We start from the raw sequence: 17,635 nt of genomic DNA, 5'->3' as shown, positions 1-17,635 counted from the left end.
TCGACTGCAACACAAGCAGTCATCATCAGGTGTGAAATCCACAGCAAGAAAATTTGTGGATTTCACACCTGATGATGATTGCTTGTGTTGCAGTCGAAACGTCGTGAGAATTTTATTATTTTATATTTGTATTATTTTATTATTTCCTTCTACGTGACTTTACCGAAAGAACCAAGAATATAAAATGAACTTTATTGTCACACTGTTATCCCCACCTCGGCAATGGAATGAACTTTATTGATCGCGCCGATCACGTGACGTCGGAATAACTTTATTGCTCCGTCCCGCCACCGTTTGAAGATTTCGCGCGACTTCTGAACGAGACGTGAGGGGCAGACGGAGCAGAGGGAGATGAGGAGAATGATGATGATGAGATAACAGGGACGAGGAACGAGGTAAAGAAGACGAGAAGAACAAGGTGCGAGCAAGGCAAGAGACCCCACGAGGAGGAGTAGAGGAGGAGGAGGCGCCATGCAGAGCGCGGATCTCGGGAACAGGGAGCGCGGCCTTCTGTGGCACCGGAGAGCGGCCCCGGCTGCGGACGGGTGAGTCGGAGGCCCTCCCTGTGGGGCTGTGACCCGGGCACGCCGGGGTCTGTGACCCTGGCAGGCCGGGGTCTGTGACCCGGGCAGGCCGGGGTCTGTGTGGGACGGGCGAGTCGTACCGAGATCTGGTTACCGGTGTTGCTCTGTTGAACTTTATTACAGTAAAGCTGCACAGCACTGACAGGAGACCTGACCGAATGGTGACAGAGAAATGTGTGTGGGCTTGCTCTGTGGAGAAGGTGGCAACCCTGTATGAGAGAGAGAGAGACGAGGTTAGGATTAGAGGCAAGAAGGTGTGAGGTAAACAGGTGGTATGAGGCAGGTGTGAGGAGGAGGGCTTGATATGAGGTGATAAGCTGTTTGTTGTGAGGAGGTGTGAGGTGAGATGTGAAGGAAAGAGGTGGTATGAGGAGGAGGTCTTGGTGTGAGGTGAGAATCTGTTTGTTGTGAGGTGGTGTGGGGAGGTGTGAGGTGAGATGTGAGTTAAAGAGGTGGTATGAGGAGATGTTGATGTGAGCTGAGGAAGTGGTGTGTAATTGAGCTGAGGAGCGGATGTGAGGTGATGAAGTAGTGTGAAATGTGAGGTGAGGAGGTGTGAGATGAGGGGATGGTGTGAGGTTGGTGCATGTGCCGTAGCCGGCAGCGGTGTGCCGTAGCCGGCAGCGGTGTGCCCCACCGTTCCTTGTCCACCGTGCCTTGTCCACCGTGCCTTGTCCACCGTGCCACTTTGCGTGGTGCGGCGCAGGTCGGTGCTGCGGGTGCTGCGCTCGGTCGAGGGCTCTCACTCGCGCACCGTGAGGTTCCTCCACGCCGCGTTCGACTCCACGGGCGAAGCCTTCGTCGCTGGTGACCACCAGGGCCACGTCTACCTCCTCGACCTCGCACGCAACTCGTGAGCGGACAACTACCCGTCATTACACCTTGTGTTTTTGTGACACGTTGCTGTTCGTGGGAGGGCATGTGGGAAATGCTACCCCCTACTTGAATCGATCTCTCAAAGGTAGCTCTGTGGTATCTGCTCACACTGCGCTGTGAGGTTTCCAGATGAATTCTCCAACCCGTTACAGGATGCCATTGAAACAATTAGAATACGTGCGGGAGAAGAGACGAGGTTAAGCGGGTTTGGTCGCGTGTTGGCGTTGATTTTTGTGAATGACCTGGCGCCACATTTGTCGCGCGGTGCACAGGTTCCGCCTGGTGCAGCGGACAGGGCTGGCGTGCACAGCGCTGGCGTTCTGTCTGCGCCGGCGCAGCGAGTTCCTGGTGGCGCTGTCAGACTACTCCATCAAGTGCTTCGATGCCGGTGAGCGCCGCGCCGCACCATCGTCCCCGCGTGCATTCGCCCGAGTGTCGCATACCTGTCAACCCCTTATCAGTGCCTACCTTGTTACAGACCAATTCAGACCGTATTGGTTACCCCCGTGCCCTTGTAAATCTCAACGTTCATCCTACAACGTCCCATCACAAACGAGAAACGCGAACAAAGAGACAAAAACAAATTTCCCGTCTTGAAACGGTTGTACGCCGTATGGACCTGAAAACACAATTTCCCTGTACAAGAATACTTGATGCAGTAAATTTAGCTGTGACGGTCCCACCTGATGACGGAGACTTGTGTTGCCTTCGAAACGTCGTGATTTATTATTTTATTTCTATTATTACTTCGATTATTTTTTTTATTTTTGCCTAAGAGTAATACGGGTAAACCGTATGGGTTGACAAATATGGTGTTGGGTAGCCCTCCTACTGGATAGCAGCTTCACTGAGAGTCTTCCACACATGTACCTGTTCGCGCACAGCCTTTTGTCAATCCACTGCTGGATGAAGGCCTACCCCTGCCGTGCAGGTCACGGGGGTTATTTGACGATTATTCGCCAAACTAATTATTCCGGTTTGCTGAAGGCGGAGAGCGTAGACGTGGGAGCACAACGAGTGTTTCACTGCACCGCCCTCTGCTGTCCATAACGTAGGGTTTCACACAGTTGCTCCGAAATTCTCACACGATCACGACCCTTAATATCCCTCATTGCAACTCCTGAAGACGCGATGGTGTGTGGCGATGAAAGCCCAACACGTGGCTTGACCTGGAAGACCACACTTGTACCTCTTTTCCACTATACAAACGAGGTGTGCCAGGGTAGTGCCGAGCCAGCCTGATACAGCAGCCAGATTATTTTCCCACTGCAGAACAACTAAGTACTCAATGACGCAACATACGGCGAATACTATTAACCCCACGCAACACCAGATTCCGATACATTGTTAGGCCAGAGTTTGACAGTTTAGTCCTGGCTCATCTCAGCAAATAGCCAGTGGGAAACTTCCTGTGATGGCCACGCTCTGCCGAGGCTAATTTGTGTCAAGGGGAAAGAAGTATTGGATTACGAGTGCCTGCGAAAACCGATGCGTGAAAGCGATGCGTTTGTGTAAACGCATGCGCGCATTCAAGAGACGAGCGAGCTGGTGAGCTGGATGCGCGGGCACAACTCGGCGGTGAGTTGCATCTCGGTGCACGCATCCGGGCGGCTGGCGCTCACCACGTCCGGAGACACCGCCCAGCTCTGGGACCTCGACACCTTCCAGCGGCGCCGGCGCCTCACCCTCAGCAACAATGACACCTTGCAGAAGGTAGCGCTAATGTCACCTCGTAGCCTCGGACTACACCCTGCAGCCGAGGCTTGTAATGATTTGTGGATCAAATATCAATCCTTTTGCTCACAATACAAGTATAAAACTGTGTGTGTGGGAGCTGATTGTTGTCCTCTCTATGTTAATGGTCTCGTTGAATGTGATAGAACAAACGAGACTGATACAGTTGGCTACATATTGTGCAAAAGAAGTTCAACATATATACATACAGACAGTATCAAGATGAAGGGAAATGGGATGGGGAAGGGTCCATTCAATTTATTTCACCAGGACCCATGCCAACCATGTTATGCTACTGTTTACAACATCAAGGGACCTCTGATTCCAACTGCTCAAGTAAAATGGAAATACACCTTCGAATAAATGGAGTTGGATGGAAAGAATCATCAACGTTCTCATCATTCCTTGCACCAGGGCCCATGCCAACCGCGCCAGGCCACTGTAACCCCCGTCGCCTTCGTGAGCATGTGCTTGTGTGCGTGTGACGCCGCGCCAGGTGTTCTTCCTGCCGATGAGCAACACCATCGTGAGCTGTTTGAAGAATGGCTCCGTGTTAGGCTGGGACGGCGACTCGCTCGACTGCCGCTTCCAGCTCCCAGTGCCCCCCACTAGCGCGCGACTCGCCTACCGTGTCTTTGCGGCCACGAGGTTACCACGCCAACCCCCCTTCCCCCACTTTACCGTCGAACCGACACAACCAATTAGTAAGGTTTGTCACGTAAAAAGAACATGCGAATTCGTTACTAGTGCAGCACATCGGTGTGTTGAAGAGCAAAGCAACAACATTTACGTGACAAACCTTACTTATTGGCTGTGTCGGGTGGTGGCGGGTTTAACGACATGTATATTTACGCGATATAACCCACAAAACCTATATTATGCATTATATTGGTCGCTAAAGCTTACGTGTTGAACGAAATTATCTTAATCTGCGTATTCGTTCAGCCTTGTTAATTTTGTCTGGTCATCGTCACGCTTGATGATTTTCACCCACTCGTTATCATCTAAAATATGAATCACTTTGTTGCCGAATGATTTCGAAAACGAAACTGACGCTGCTGTGCTCGCAGGGACGGGCGGACGCTGGCATGCGGGGGCCGCTCGGGCTGCGTGCACGTGTGGGCGCTGGAGCCGCGCCGTCTCGTCTCCGTGCTGCAGATGCCCCCAGCGGTGCGCGCCGTGCGCCAACTGCACTACCTGAGCGACGCTTTCGACGGCGGGGCCAACCAGGTGGGGCACACGAGGACCCGCAGAAGCACAGGAGGAGGAGCGACTTGCCACGCTTTGGAGGGAAATTTTTTTGGAAGCGAATTTTTCACCGAGACTCCTTCTCCTTGTGGCTCACCCCCCTCCCACCCTGGCAGGTGCTGGGCGTGCTGGCGCAGGACGGTGTGGCACGCTTCGTGCACGTAGGGACGACGCAGCTGCTCTTCTCGCTGGGCAGTGGCAGCGGCGGTGGGGATGGTCGCCCTGAGCTCGCTGGTGGTGTGCCCGGCAGGCCGGAACGTGCTGGGACTCGGCGAGGACGGCGCGATGACCCTATATAGCATCGCGGCGCTAACCCACTCGCTCAAGCAGGCACGTGGACGCGGGCTCACAGGATAACGCACACACACACGCACAGGGCGTGACGATAACCGAATTCTATCACTCCTTGTAAACGATGAGACACTCATCGGACAGAAAATTGCGTGCAGTGTGGAAACAAGAGTGATGGTACGAGTGCAGCCCTTTGTCAATGCACTGCTGGATGAAGGCCTTCCCACGGTATCAGTTTTGACAGTTTGCTTTGACTGTGCTTTACAATCCTGGTCGGTGCGCGTTGATGAAGCACCCAGGACTGGTTCAGATATCACCCACTACTGATGTTGACCGTGGCTGAACGCCGGATTCATAGCCCTCCACTCCCACGTGTAAAACTACATCCACAATGTTACTTCTAGACGGCAAAAGGTGTGATCGTAACCCCTGGTTCAGTCCTCCCACCATGCCTTGCATGTCACATGACATACAAAGCCATGTTGCATGCATGTATCAACCTTGTTTCAGTCCACCAGGACTCACAATTATGGCGTTTTTAACACATAGGCTTTCGCGACCAATAATTATGCACAATATAGGTTTTAGAATGAAAAAGGAGGATTTCTCCACAAATCTGCCTGTTGCCTGAAGATGCTAGTTGTCATTATTGTCGAAATGTACTCAGATTGTAAATGTTGTGGATTTACTCTCCAACACACTGGTGTGCTGTACTAGTAACGAATTAGCATGTTCTGTTTATGTGACAAACCTTCCTAATTGGGTGGTGGTGGTTTTAACGACACATTTATATTTACGTGATGTAACCCAAAAAAACCTGTTATGGATAATTGTGTTCTTATTAACTTATACAGCAGCATGCACGATGTAACTGATGAGTTTCTCATCAATTATGGAAAGCATTATAATCGGTTTCTTGTCACCCGTAGGCAGTGCCAAACTGTCCCTCGCTTTACATGGAGAAGCAAGGGCTTCTCCACGTAAAGCTCCTGTGGCACAAGGCGGCCGTAGTACTAAGCAATTATCTGCTGATGATTCCTAACAAAGATGAACCCGGTATTGTCCTGCTGGTTCCAAAACACAGTACAACCTGGAACTGAATACTTTAGTCCCGTTCTATAAGGAGCTCCCAGTACATGCACTGAAATATGGGACATCACGCTGGGCAACACGCGGTGCAACCCGGAAAAGCATCGCATTGGAAAAACGACATCGTGGCAACCCTAGTGGTGAGCAGGGTGGACGGACAGGTGGGGCATCGGCTGACGGCGCCATCTCGGTTCTATCTGCGTGCAGCCGCCTCTGTCACTCGTCAGGGTGGTACAGGAATCGAAGTCGCGCGGGAAGATGACGCCCGCCGGTGACGCCCCTCCTACACGGCGCGTCGGCTCGGGAAAAGTGCGGCGGCCCTCCCGGGTACGTGGGGAGGCCGTGGGCACGCGGGTGGAACGAGGAGGAGGTGGGCACCAGCATGGGGAGGAGCAGGTGGAGGGGCAGGGGGAGGAAGTGCTGGATCGGAGGCGCCTGCTCGCACTGCTCAAGGGATTTGGGGAGTACCCGGCTAAGTACAGGTCAGGGTTGTTACCTCTGCCCTTCATTGTTATTCATTATATGTGCTCTGCATTATTTTTTATGTTATCAACTCGTTCGAAATATCAGTTGTATTTAACATGATCTTGCGTGTCTTGAGACATCGCATCGAGTCCTTTGTCAGTCGCCTGCTGGATGAGGTGCTCGTAATGATGATGCTTTTATCGGTGTTGCCGGCACAGGTTGTTCATCTGGCGTGCGCTGCTGCAGCTGCCGGAGAACCATGATGTGTACAACGCGCTGGTGGAGAAGGGCACACACCCCGCGTACGGCGCCCTGCACCGGCACTACCCCGTGCGCTCGCATAAGCTGCTGCGCGGCCTGCAGAGGTGCGTCCCACCCGCCGGTGGCAAACAGCGGCACGCATGTTGGGATTATGACTGGCTTACATTTACTATCATTCACAGGACCAGTTAAGATAAAACGTTACTCTCCACTGATGTTAGCCACAGCCGGGAATGGAACGTGGGTCGTCGATTTCATAGCACAGTGGGCTCGCCACTCTACCACCGCTCCACCTCATGACTGACTGGTAGAGTGGTAGATTAATACCAGGGGACTAGGCACATGAACTTTGTCTGTGCTGTGTTTTACACTGCTGGTACAACCATAGTGGTTGTGGTCCCAGCTATGGATTCACACCTGGTGTGTATGAGCATGTTATTTGAGTGTAGCTGCACAATGCTGATGATCTTCAGAAGGTGGAATCTAGCGGGTTCACTCATGTGCATGCGTTCATTACGTGCGTTATGAACGTGGCGATCCCAGTTCGATTCCCACTCATGGCCTCTGCTTGGTCGACTCAGCCACAAATGAGTACAGTTTCTGGTGTGGTGTGTCAAAATCACCACGAGGGCGTGGTGCTGACCACCCACCCCCTCATCTGCCGTACCGGCCTTCATAGGTGCTCTCTTACAGCACTTGCCCTGACAGTCTGTTAAAGGCTACATGGGGGATCTTTGTTTGTATCTGTGAGCAGGACCCTGTCGGCACTGGCGCACTGGGCGCCCATTTTTGGAGAAACGGAGTTCCTCCCTCTCCTCGCTTTTCCCTTCGTCAAGCTCTTCCAGAACAACCAGCTCGTTTGCTTTCGAGGTCCTCGCCACAGTGCTCGGTGAGATAACAACATTTCATGCAGTTGCACAAACAGACGTTATTTTAGCAAGCCAGCCACCCAGTCACATCGTTCACCAGCCATTCAGTTACCCAGATACCCAGTCACACAATTAACATCGCCAATCAGTTACCACCCACCCATCTCATGTGCCTTGCTGGCCTTCAAAGGTGCTCACAAATCACCCTTGCCCCAACAGTCTGTTAAAGGCTACACGAAGGATCTTTGTCTTTGTGTCGCACCGTGGCGCGCTGCAGTGAACTGGTGCAGCCGCTGGTTTGAGTATTTCCCGAACCCCCCTCTGAACGTGCTGGCGTGCGTGGAGAACGCACTGGCGCACCACGACCACCAGCTGCTGCAGCACTTCGTGGACCACGGAGTCACCGCGCAGGTGCAAACGCCATCACTGTCTGCGTTAATAAAGCCTGATTCAAATCAAGTGTGCGCATGTGCGTTCGCATCTCCAGTGCATGCATGCACGTGTTGCACGTGACGCAGACAGCATTGATCGCTTGGCGCGTTATGTGGGACGTGTGTAACAATTATCGGGTGTGTGCAGCGTGGAATGCGTTAGTATTTCAATGGAAGGAGGAAAGTGGTAAACGCAGAAAGATGTAGCGTGGTGATGGGCCATGACCACTGGAGTTTGGCACACCCTGCCACGTAAAAATAGAAAATAATTCTCGCGATATTTGTAGCATGCGTTTTGAGAAAAATAATCGGTAACTCGATGCATCGTTCTGTGTTTGCTAGGCCGTGCAGTCCCTTGAATCTGCGTGTGTGCAGTCTGCTGAGTTTGTGCGAGCGTGTGTGGTAGGTGAGGAGTAGCAGTGTCGCAGCAGGTTAGCGCACTGCTCTATGGACCTGGCAACCCGAGTCCTGTTCGTGCTCACGGCGAACATTGGTGACGAATATCTAAACTAATCCTGAGCCTTCCCTTGGTCAACTCGGCCTCAAATGAGTACCTGGCGCAGTTTGTAAATATCAGCATTTGGGAGACAAAGGCAGCCGGATGTGGTGCTGGCCACCCTCCCCCTCTTATGCCTTGCCAATCTTTGTAAGCGCTCGCTAACATGCACCTCCGATTAGCACGGTTGGCTGCGTATGGTGCAAAAGAAGTTCAACATACATACGTAACAGCACTTCACCTCAAAGGTCTGTCCAAGGCTATACGGGGGATCGTTGTTCGGTAGGTGTACGCATGGCCGCTGCTGGAGACGCTCTTCTCGGAGGTGCTCACGAGGGACGAGTGGCTGCGGCTCTTCGACTGGGTGCTCTCGCGGCCACCCGCATTCCTGCCGGCTGTTGCCGCCGCCTTCTCGTCCTGCGCACGCGGGGCCCTGCTCCGCCTCACGCAGCTCGAGGACTTCCAGGTGAAGGGTCGCTCGCTCGCTCTCGCACCACGACAAGCGTGCTCACACTCGCGCGCTCATGCACTAATTTCTCACGCGTGCGGACGGACACGTGCACGCTCGCATGTTCACATGCGATACGCACTCACCCTCTCAAACTCGCTCAAAAGGCAACGATCCGCCCTATGACAGATTATATTTTATTGAGGCGAGTGCTGTTAGCGAGCACCTATAAAGGCAAGCATGCCATAGGAGGGGTTGGGTAGCCAGCACCACGCCCGATCGCCTTTGATGTTTACATTTAAGGTTAAATCGACCTAGGGGAGGCCCAGGACCGGTTAAAATATTCACCATGAGCGGGAATCGAATGGCTGTTGGGTTCGTAGCGCAATGCATTCGCTCACTCACACACATGACAAAGCTCCCCCGTATACCCTTAACAGACTGTTGGGGCAAATGCTGTTAGTGAGCACCTATGAAGACTACACTCACACATACACACGCGCACGCGCTCTCCCTGTCACCGTCCTCTGCTCAGTTCTTCTTCCACCACCGTGGCGGCGTGGACATTGGGCGCTTGCTGCGCGAGGCCCAGCGGCTGCTGGACACGGCACCCCAGGACGCGCAGCCAGGCCCCGCCGCCGAGGAGCAGTTCCAGCCGCTCCCGCGCGGCCTCTACCCAGTGTTCAACAAGTACCCCGAGAGCGTGGTGCAGTTCCACGCTCGGGAGCGCGACCGCATCTGCGCTCAGGAGCTGGAGTACTTGCGGGAGAAGTGAGTCACCTCCATCTCCTCCGTCTCCCCCCATCTCCAGCCACCGTCATTTTATAGGTGGTAGCCACGATGAGATGGGCAAGAGCTTCACGGTGTTGGCAGGAACCTCAGTCGGTGGCGATTCTCTTGACAGTTTTATTCACAGTTTTAGTCACAAAGCAGTGTTGTATAGCTGGTATCCACACATACAGTTGTTACTTTTGTGAAGCACCATTAGTGGGGGTGATTGGGTATGGTTGTGGGGGTGAATGTCATAATGAGTGGTGGTTGTAAGGATGACTGTGGGCGGTGACTGCGTGGGTGACTCGGTGACGTATATGCAAGTCGCTCTGGCCGGCGCATGCTCTCCGCGAACTGGCAGAGGAGGTGGAGGGAGGTGCCTTGTGATGGCTGTGGCGGTGATTGGAGTGACGATTGCCTGGTAGTTACCGTCACGATGGCTGTGTGGGCGACGGAGTGACGTGTGCTCGATTCGCCGCCACCAGGCAGGTTCTGCATGAGCTGGCGGGGGAGGCGGAGCGTCGCCGTGCCGCAGACGAGGCCTGGAGCCAGCAGCAGGCGGAGCTGGTGCTCGCCGAGGAGGGAAAGCGCAAGCAGCTGCAGCTTGAGGAGCAGCGTCTGGTGGAGCAGCGGGCACGGTGACGGCTCCCTTGGCCTCGCACTCACATACGCACGCTCACACCTGCACGTATACATATGCACGTACTCGCACAAATATACCGAGGCACTCCTACTTGCTAACTCGCACATATTCACATATGCATGCATGCAAGCATTCACAAATATTAACTTACACAATCACACATGCTCACACATGCAATTACACAAACACTAAAATAATTAATTCAATCCTATACATATACACAGACAAAGATCCCCCGTATAGCCTTAATATACTTTTGTAGCAAGCGCTGTCAATGAGCACCTAATGAAGGTTGAGCACCTATAAACACACAAACTCACACATATATACATACACACCAACACCTATCCACTTACACAGTTACTTACATACACAAATATAGCATGCACACTTTTACACGCTCACACTCACAAGCACCTACACACTTGCACATGCACACACATGATCAAACCAATATACTCACACACCGCACACGAGTCGTCTTTAGTCAGGGAACTTTTATTGTTCCAACTCACAGCGCACTCGTGGAAGCTTACTATCCGATTCTCCCAAAATAACCCCAGCATGCGTCACACGACCATTTTTATAACCTCCTCGTTCTAAAACTTTCTTGAAGGTTCCTCAAATCTCCCACTCCTCTCCAACAATCCTGTCCCTTGGTTTCTTCTCCCTCCCTCGCCTGTCCCACAAATCTCTCTTCCACGTCTTCATCCAATCCCGTGCTTTTTCCGAGTCCGCCAGTGCGCAAGCAGCCCTTTCATTAATTATTTTAGCAAAGGTGTCCTTACGTGGTCAGTGCCTCACCCCAAAGTGTCTCCACATGACCCCTGAACATTCTTGGGGACCCACACACACTCGAAACTCGGCGTGTGGAGACCACGGGGGCTCTGCGGGCGCGGTGCTGAGCTGCGTGGTGCGCGCGCCCCGTGTCGGCGCAGGCTGGTGGCGATGCGGCGCGAGCTGCGTGTGAAGGAGCTGGCCATGCTGGACGCGACGCGCCGGCGCCACGAGCAGCAGCAGCTGGCGAAGCGCCGCACCGACCTCGCCACGCTCGACCACCACATCGAGCACACGGTGCGCACTGTTGTCACCGCTGGGCCTGGGGACTCCTACCCCATCTCTACCCCGTGGGACCCCCCCTCCCCCCTTCCTCACTAGTGCCCTACTCCACGGGGTCCACTACCCCATATCTCCTATTTCATGGCTTCCCTACCCCACTGTGTCCCCTACCCTGTCACTACCCCATGTGACCCCTACTCCACTGGGTCCCCTACACCACTGGGTTCCCTATCTCATGAGTCACCCACCCCATCGTTTCCCCATGGGCCCCTCCCCAACCTCCCCCACCTGTTCACGCCATGGTACTGCCCTGCGTTTCAGACGCGGCTGCGAGACCAGGAGACCGAGGCGGCCATCCAGGAGGTGGAGGTGCGGCGCTTGGAGCTGGAGACCCAGCGGCGGCTCTTTGAGCTGGTGAGTGATTTGATTATTGACAACAATGCCCGTTGACCAGAAACACGACAGCCAACCGGGTCTTGCTTAATTAAGGTGTCAGACATCGCCGATGGCGATATTATTGAAGACGTTTTCGTGTCCCTGTAGAGCTCTGTCTGGAGCAGTTGGTCGTTGGCCTGCACGCTTCACATGCGGCGTGTGCATTCTTGGTCCTCAGGACCTGGCCAAAGAACACGAGGCAGTGGACATGCTGGTGCGTGGTGAACTGGACATGCACCGCCGGCGGGCAGGGGAAGAAGGCGTCGACGAGACGCTGACTCGAAGCCGCACGGCGATGGATTTGGAGAAAAACACATCGACCGGACAGGTGGGTTGCCCACGTATTACCGCACCATAAATAATTATCATCAAACCCATTGCAGTGTTCTTGCGTTGAATTCCTTGATGTCTCATTCTCCTTTGCTGCTCCATCGTCAGGAACTCCATTCACTCCAGCCATCTGTGCTGTCGAATCGTTGCCTCCGTTCAAGTCCAGGCTTGACTGCCCATGAATGTTTTATGAGTAATATGTGCCGACTGCTTCTGGATACTGCTACGACATGCAGACCCATGCACTTACACAGACTCGCATCAAGACCCACAGACCTACATAGACCTACATAGAAATATATTTACAAAGAAACCCACAGTTTCACGTAGAGGCCCGTGCCTCTCTCTAGGGCATACATTTCCACCTTTTCCGCACAGCGTCTTGAGATGCGGCCGTGTTTAGACGCTGTACAACGCATAATTGTAGCAGGCTGTGCACACGAGCCTGGCGACGGCGAGCGGGCTGGCGCAGGACGGCGCGTGGCGAGGGGCGCTGGCGAGCCGTGCCGCCCAGGGCGCTGCGCGGGAAGAGGCGAGGGCCGCGCTGGTGGAGCAGGGAGAGCGCGCGGTGAGGCACGAGCAGAGGCAGCTGCTGGACGCCGCGCAAGCGCTGCACAACAACCGGGTGAGCCCAGCTCCCGGAGCCACCGTGTGTCACGCTGTTCACACCGCCGCGGAGGTTTGCGCGGCTGTGCTGTGCATCAGCTCTCCAGTGTGTGTTTGGGTTGTACCACGCGTTGTTCGGCGCGATGTCCCGGCGTTTCGCTCCATGTGCCGAGAACGTACACGTGATTTGAAAAAGCTGCCAGCGACTTGCTTTGGGAGCTCGCCTGTTGTTTTGGGAGCTCGCCGCGTCGTTGCTTTGGTGTCACCAATGCTCTGCGTGTCCTGGTCTGTGGGGTGCAGTGGGAGGAGGTGAGGAGGCGCTGGGAAATCCTGGAGGTAGAACCTCCCTCGCATGACCACGTGGCCCAGCTGGGCCCTCGTGATGCTCTCCTGGTGGATGAAGAGAGCACCGACCATCCCATGGGTGAGCGTCCTCGGTGGCCGGCTATAGCCAACTGGCTCCACAGCTGTGGGCACCAGGACCTCTGTCTTCTTACTGCGGAGGGTATGGCGGATGTGGCCGTTCTGCTGGGATAAGAGACGTCCTGTATAGCAGGGCTCTTCAACTGGCGGCCCACGAGCCACATCTGACCCTCGGAGGTTTTGGAGATACGACTCGATGAAGAGATGGAGAATAATGAGATGAATAATAGACAAACAAAACTGCTGAGAGAGCTGGAAAAAATAAAAATATTACTGACATAAAAGATTGATAAACAGGAGGTCAAAAATTGTAAGAGGTACAAGTGGTGATCACATGTAACGGGCGTTATGATGTCACAGCGCCATGTGACGTCATGACGTCTGTACATGTGACCTGTGATGTTTATGTAACGTGGCCCGCTGGCAAAATATGGATAGAAGTTATCCTCCTCTAGAGCAGCTGGACAGGAACACTCCGATCTCACAATCCTGGTTGTGTCGTGCAGATTACCTGGGCGATGTCGGACGCCGGGTTGCAACGAGCGAGTCTCTGTGGGGCAAGCACTCGCCATCGCCCAACCGGCCGCCCACGTGCCTCAACGACCCCTCCAGATCGGATGCCGCCCACCCACAGAGTGTGTATGCGACGTCACCGTTCGCTCGTTACTGATGATGAGCACACGTGACTGTGTGTACGCAGACCGCCACTGACTAATTCCATAGTTCATTCGCAGCCCATTTGCCAATCCGCGGCTGGATGAAGGCCTCCATGACAGTCATGGGGATTGTTTGACCGTACTTCACACTGGTCAGTGTATGTTGATGGAGGTGCGGGGAACCCCAGCACTGCTTCAGAAATTACTCGCCACTGATGTTAGCCATGGCTGGGAATCAAACTCAGGTCGAAGGGTTCATTGCGCACTGCGGTTAACCACTGTTCCACCCCATTTTTTTTCTAAAATTAGATCATTGGGGGTGTAATGGCGTTACATTGGTTAGCAAGCTACATGATCAACCCAGAAACCCAAGTTTTATTCCAGCTACAGCTAATATCAGTGCCAAGTGATATCAAAACCAGTCCTTCCCTCCCCCTTTGCCAACTCGCACTGGCCAGAATGGAGACAATAAAAAAAAATCCATAATTGACATTGGATGAAATTGATAGTATATCATTCCCTTTAAAATTACAATCATACGTAGGACCATAATTTGTGGAACTGCCCATGTGTGCCCATGTTTGTCTGTGCGCGGGCCTGTGCTTGTGCATCTCTGTGCGCCGATATGTGTCCGTGTGCGTGTCTTTGTTTTGTTATTGTCCATGTGCCCGTGTGTATTTATCCTTGTGTGTGTGTGTGTGCGCGGGTGCCCCGTGTCCCCACGTGTGTGTGTGTATGTGTGGGTCCCCGTGTCCCAACGTGTTTCCGTGTGTGTGTGGATCCCCGTGTCCCCACATGTGCCCATGCAGTGAGGCCACACACGGGGCTGCCGTCCCTTGGGCGTGCGGAGCGTGATCTGCTGGGGGACGTGCGGGAGCTGCGGCGCCGTCTGGCCGCGCAAGCCCTGGCCGCACCACCCACCCTGGCGCGGCCTGCCGTGTATCGCACTTGACCCGCCGTGTATCGCACTTGACCCGCCGTGTATCGCACGTGACCGAGCGAAGCGATTGTTCCAGACTGAGCCTTGATCTTGCTCACGACTGCATTTGTGTTACCTTTATATGCAGGATTCTGTGGTCGGTAATGTTACCTTCATATGTACACGACCATGGCCTTTGTTTTAATCTGTTATTGACTGCACCAGCCTCTGCTCCATTTGTCGATGAGACACGCATGCTTATACACATGCGCACACATGCGCACACTCTAAAAACAAAGACTGTTAAGGCAAGTGTTGCTTGCGAGCAGCTATTTGAGCCAGTACTGCATAGGAGATGGTGGTGGGATCAGCACCATATACATGTCCGCCTAAATCGAACTCAGGTTTCCAGGTTAGTTGTGCAGTGCGATAACCTCTGTGCCATCACTTCCCACGTACCCACAAGAACAACAACTGCTGTTCTCCACGAAGTTGCAGTGACATCACGGTGCCTGTTCCAGGCAAGGTACACTCTTGAGACCACGTTAAGTGTCGAAGGCTCGCTAGCAGGAGGTTACAGGACAGACCCAGGTGCTATGCGTTGATTCAGATGATGGACAGATGCACCACCTGTGACTACCCAGATCTCAAGTATCTGTGAGCTCACATAGTCCAGTCTAGTTAGACCCAGGATGGATTGTGGGCAGGCCAGCCTAAAATTTTCTAAACGGCACATGTTCTTTCAAAGGGGTCCACGTTTCATAAGCACAGAGAAGGGAGGGAATAATTGTGGCCGAGAAATGTGTGGAGCGACAGGCCAGGTAGTTGCCACGCAGCATTACGCAGCTGATGAAAAGATGCTTCTCAAATGATTTGGAGTGAGTCCCCTTGCCAAACAGGAGTACAAGCACAGAGACAAGACACCTGATAACCCTTACCAAATATGGCAAATAACACCCAGTGGCAGACGAATGTAACATACTTGTTATCGAAGTGGGCTTGTGTTTAGTGTTGTATTAATGTATGCCTTATTAAATTTAAATTATCTGTCGTGTAAATGGTGTTAATTACAGTTTGAAGTTAAAATATTACTTTGATTTCCTCAGCTTTAAGATGTAGCGGGACTTGCAGTGAACTGATGTCCCTTGTGCTATCATTTAAAACGTTTTCTTAATTGAGTTGTGTTGTTTGTGTGACGTGTGTACGAGCTAAGAACTATGTGTTTCCACGTTGTACTCACCTGGTGACTTAGCACAAAAATGTGAGCGATATTGTAATGATTTTGTTAATAAATGAGAGGAGAGGCAGGAGAATGCGTGGAGTAAGATTTGAGGGGAGGTACGAGAGCGCATTCGGTAGCGAAATGAGAAGGGAGACATCGGTGAATGCGTGGAGGAATTAGGAACCATTCCAATTCCGAACCAATCAAGATGAGACCATGTCAAGGAAAGATTTTGCGAGTGGGCAGTGAAGTTGGGTTCGTGGAGTGAATGGTGATGAAGTGATGGCCATCATTAAAACTGGAGATTATTTTAACAAGATTGAGCAGGGGGGGGCAAGGATGGAACCATTTTATTTCTGATTTCCTGCGTTCTGATTTTCTGGACCCTGTCTCAATAATATTTGGCGATATTCCAAATTAAACGTCGCAAATCTAATGACTAAATTTTGTTGAGGATTGTTCCTTAACCTACCGGTGTGAGTTAAAGCAAGCATTCGTAAACCATAGCGTAATGTACACTGGAGGTGATGTGCTCGGTTCATCCATATTTTCTGGGTCAATGAACCAAACAGGCCCAGCTGAACTCAAGTTCCGTGGCCGGTTACAGTACAGTGTCTGTGCTTCTTAACTGTTTACACTCCATGGCACACTTTCAAGCTTGCTCGATCTTGGCACAACACTCGTAGCTGCGAGATAAATTAATGATCCCTTGCTTATCTCCCTAGAGAATTAGGAGATCGAGTGGCGCTGCCAAAATCCGTGACAATTGCCGAACGACGCGAGTGGTTTCGTGGCCGTGCGTGTCTGTGGGTGTCGGTGTTTATTTTCTCAACTGGGGCATGTGCGACCGAGGGCATTGAGAGGGCCGTGGGTGGGGGGCTGACAGCTGTCCGCTGCCGACCTGCGTAGAAGCAACCAATGGAGAGGCGGAGGAGCTGGATCGGCCACTGAACGGCACGCGACCATACGGCGCACCGGCCGCGAAGCACTGGGTTACATAAACATCTTCAGATGAAATGCCATTCATTTCCTACTACCTAATTTAATGTCAACTAAGGAACATTTTCAGTTAAAATATTAGGCAACTGACTACACCAAGTGAAATTATTATGTAGTTTGCATAATTGACGTAAGTTAAACATTTTCAATACCATTCGTTATCAACCTACATTTAAATATAAGGGACATCTCGACTAATACCGTTGGTTGCGTTTCCCCAACCATGATCCCTACTCAGCATGGTCGCAGTGAAACCCCCACCCAGCATGGCCGCAGGGATACCCCCACCCAGCATGGCGGCCGGGATACCCCCACCCAGCATGGCCGCCGGGATACCCCCACCCAGCATGGTCGCTGTGAAACCCCCACCCAGCATGGCCGCAAGGATTCCCCCACCCAGCATGGCCGTCGGGATACCCCCACCCAGCATGGCGGCCGGGATACCCCCACCCAGCATGGTCGCCGGGATACCCCTACCCAGCATGGTCGCCGGGATACCCCCACCCAGCATGGCCGTCGGGATACCCCTACCCAGCATGGCCGTCGGGATACCCCCACCCAGTATGACCGTCGGGATACCCCCACCCAGCATGGCCGTCGGGATACCCCCACCCAGCATGGCCGTCGGGATACCCCCACCCAACATGGCGGCCGGGATACCCCCATCCAGCATGGCCGCCGGGATACCCCCACCCAGCATGGCCGCCGGGATACCCCCACCCAGCATGGCCGCCGGGATACCCCCACCCAGCATGGCCATCGGGATACCCCCACCCAGCA

At 53.2% G+C, this 17,635-nt stretch overlaps 1 protein-coding gene across 1 annotated transcript; it reads left to right on the top strand.

The window, feature by feature from the left end:
* The first annotated feature begins 105 nt into the window (after nucleotides 1-105).
* TBC1D31 (TBC1 domain family member 31) lies at nucleotides 106-15,681 on the top strand. Its single transcript, XM_061572006.1, is given in 23 exon segments — nucleotides 106-545; nucleotides 1,291-1,437; nucleotides 1,733-1,848; nucleotides 2,995-3,173; nucleotides 3,691-3,842; nucleotides 4,265-4,424; nucleotides 4,559-4,660; nucleotides 4,662-4,772; nucleotides 6,030-6,304; nucleotides 6,506-6,652; nucleotides 7,303-7,411; nucleotides 7,413-7,437; nucleotides 7,695-7,828; nucleotides 8,631-8,810; nucleotides 9,328-9,563; nucleotides 10,049-10,201; nucleotides 11,145-11,280; nucleotides 11,587-11,679; nucleotides 11,879-12,028; nucleotides 12,458-12,655; nucleotides 12,937-13,060; nucleotides 13,566-13,694; nucleotides 14,525-15,681. Coding segments are annotated over 23 exon segments (3,273 nt in total). The 5' UTR covers nucleotides 106-471; the 3' UTR covers nucleotides 14,668-15,681.
* The last annotated feature ends 1,954 nt before the right edge of the window (nucleotides 15,682-17,635 follow it).

Source organism: Lethenteron reissneri, chromosome 49 (assembly GCF_015708825.2).
Source record: "Lethenteron reissneri isolate LAM-NWPU_2019-01 chromosome 49, ASM1570882v1, whole genome shotgun sequence".
Taxonomy (NCBI): domain Eukaryota; kingdom Metazoa; phylum Chordata; class Hyperoartia; order Petromyzontiformes; family Petromyzontidae; genus Lethenteron; species Lethenteron reissneri.
Note: the sequence above shows the minus strand (reverse complement) of the source record. Positions and strands in the feature narration are given on the sequence as shown.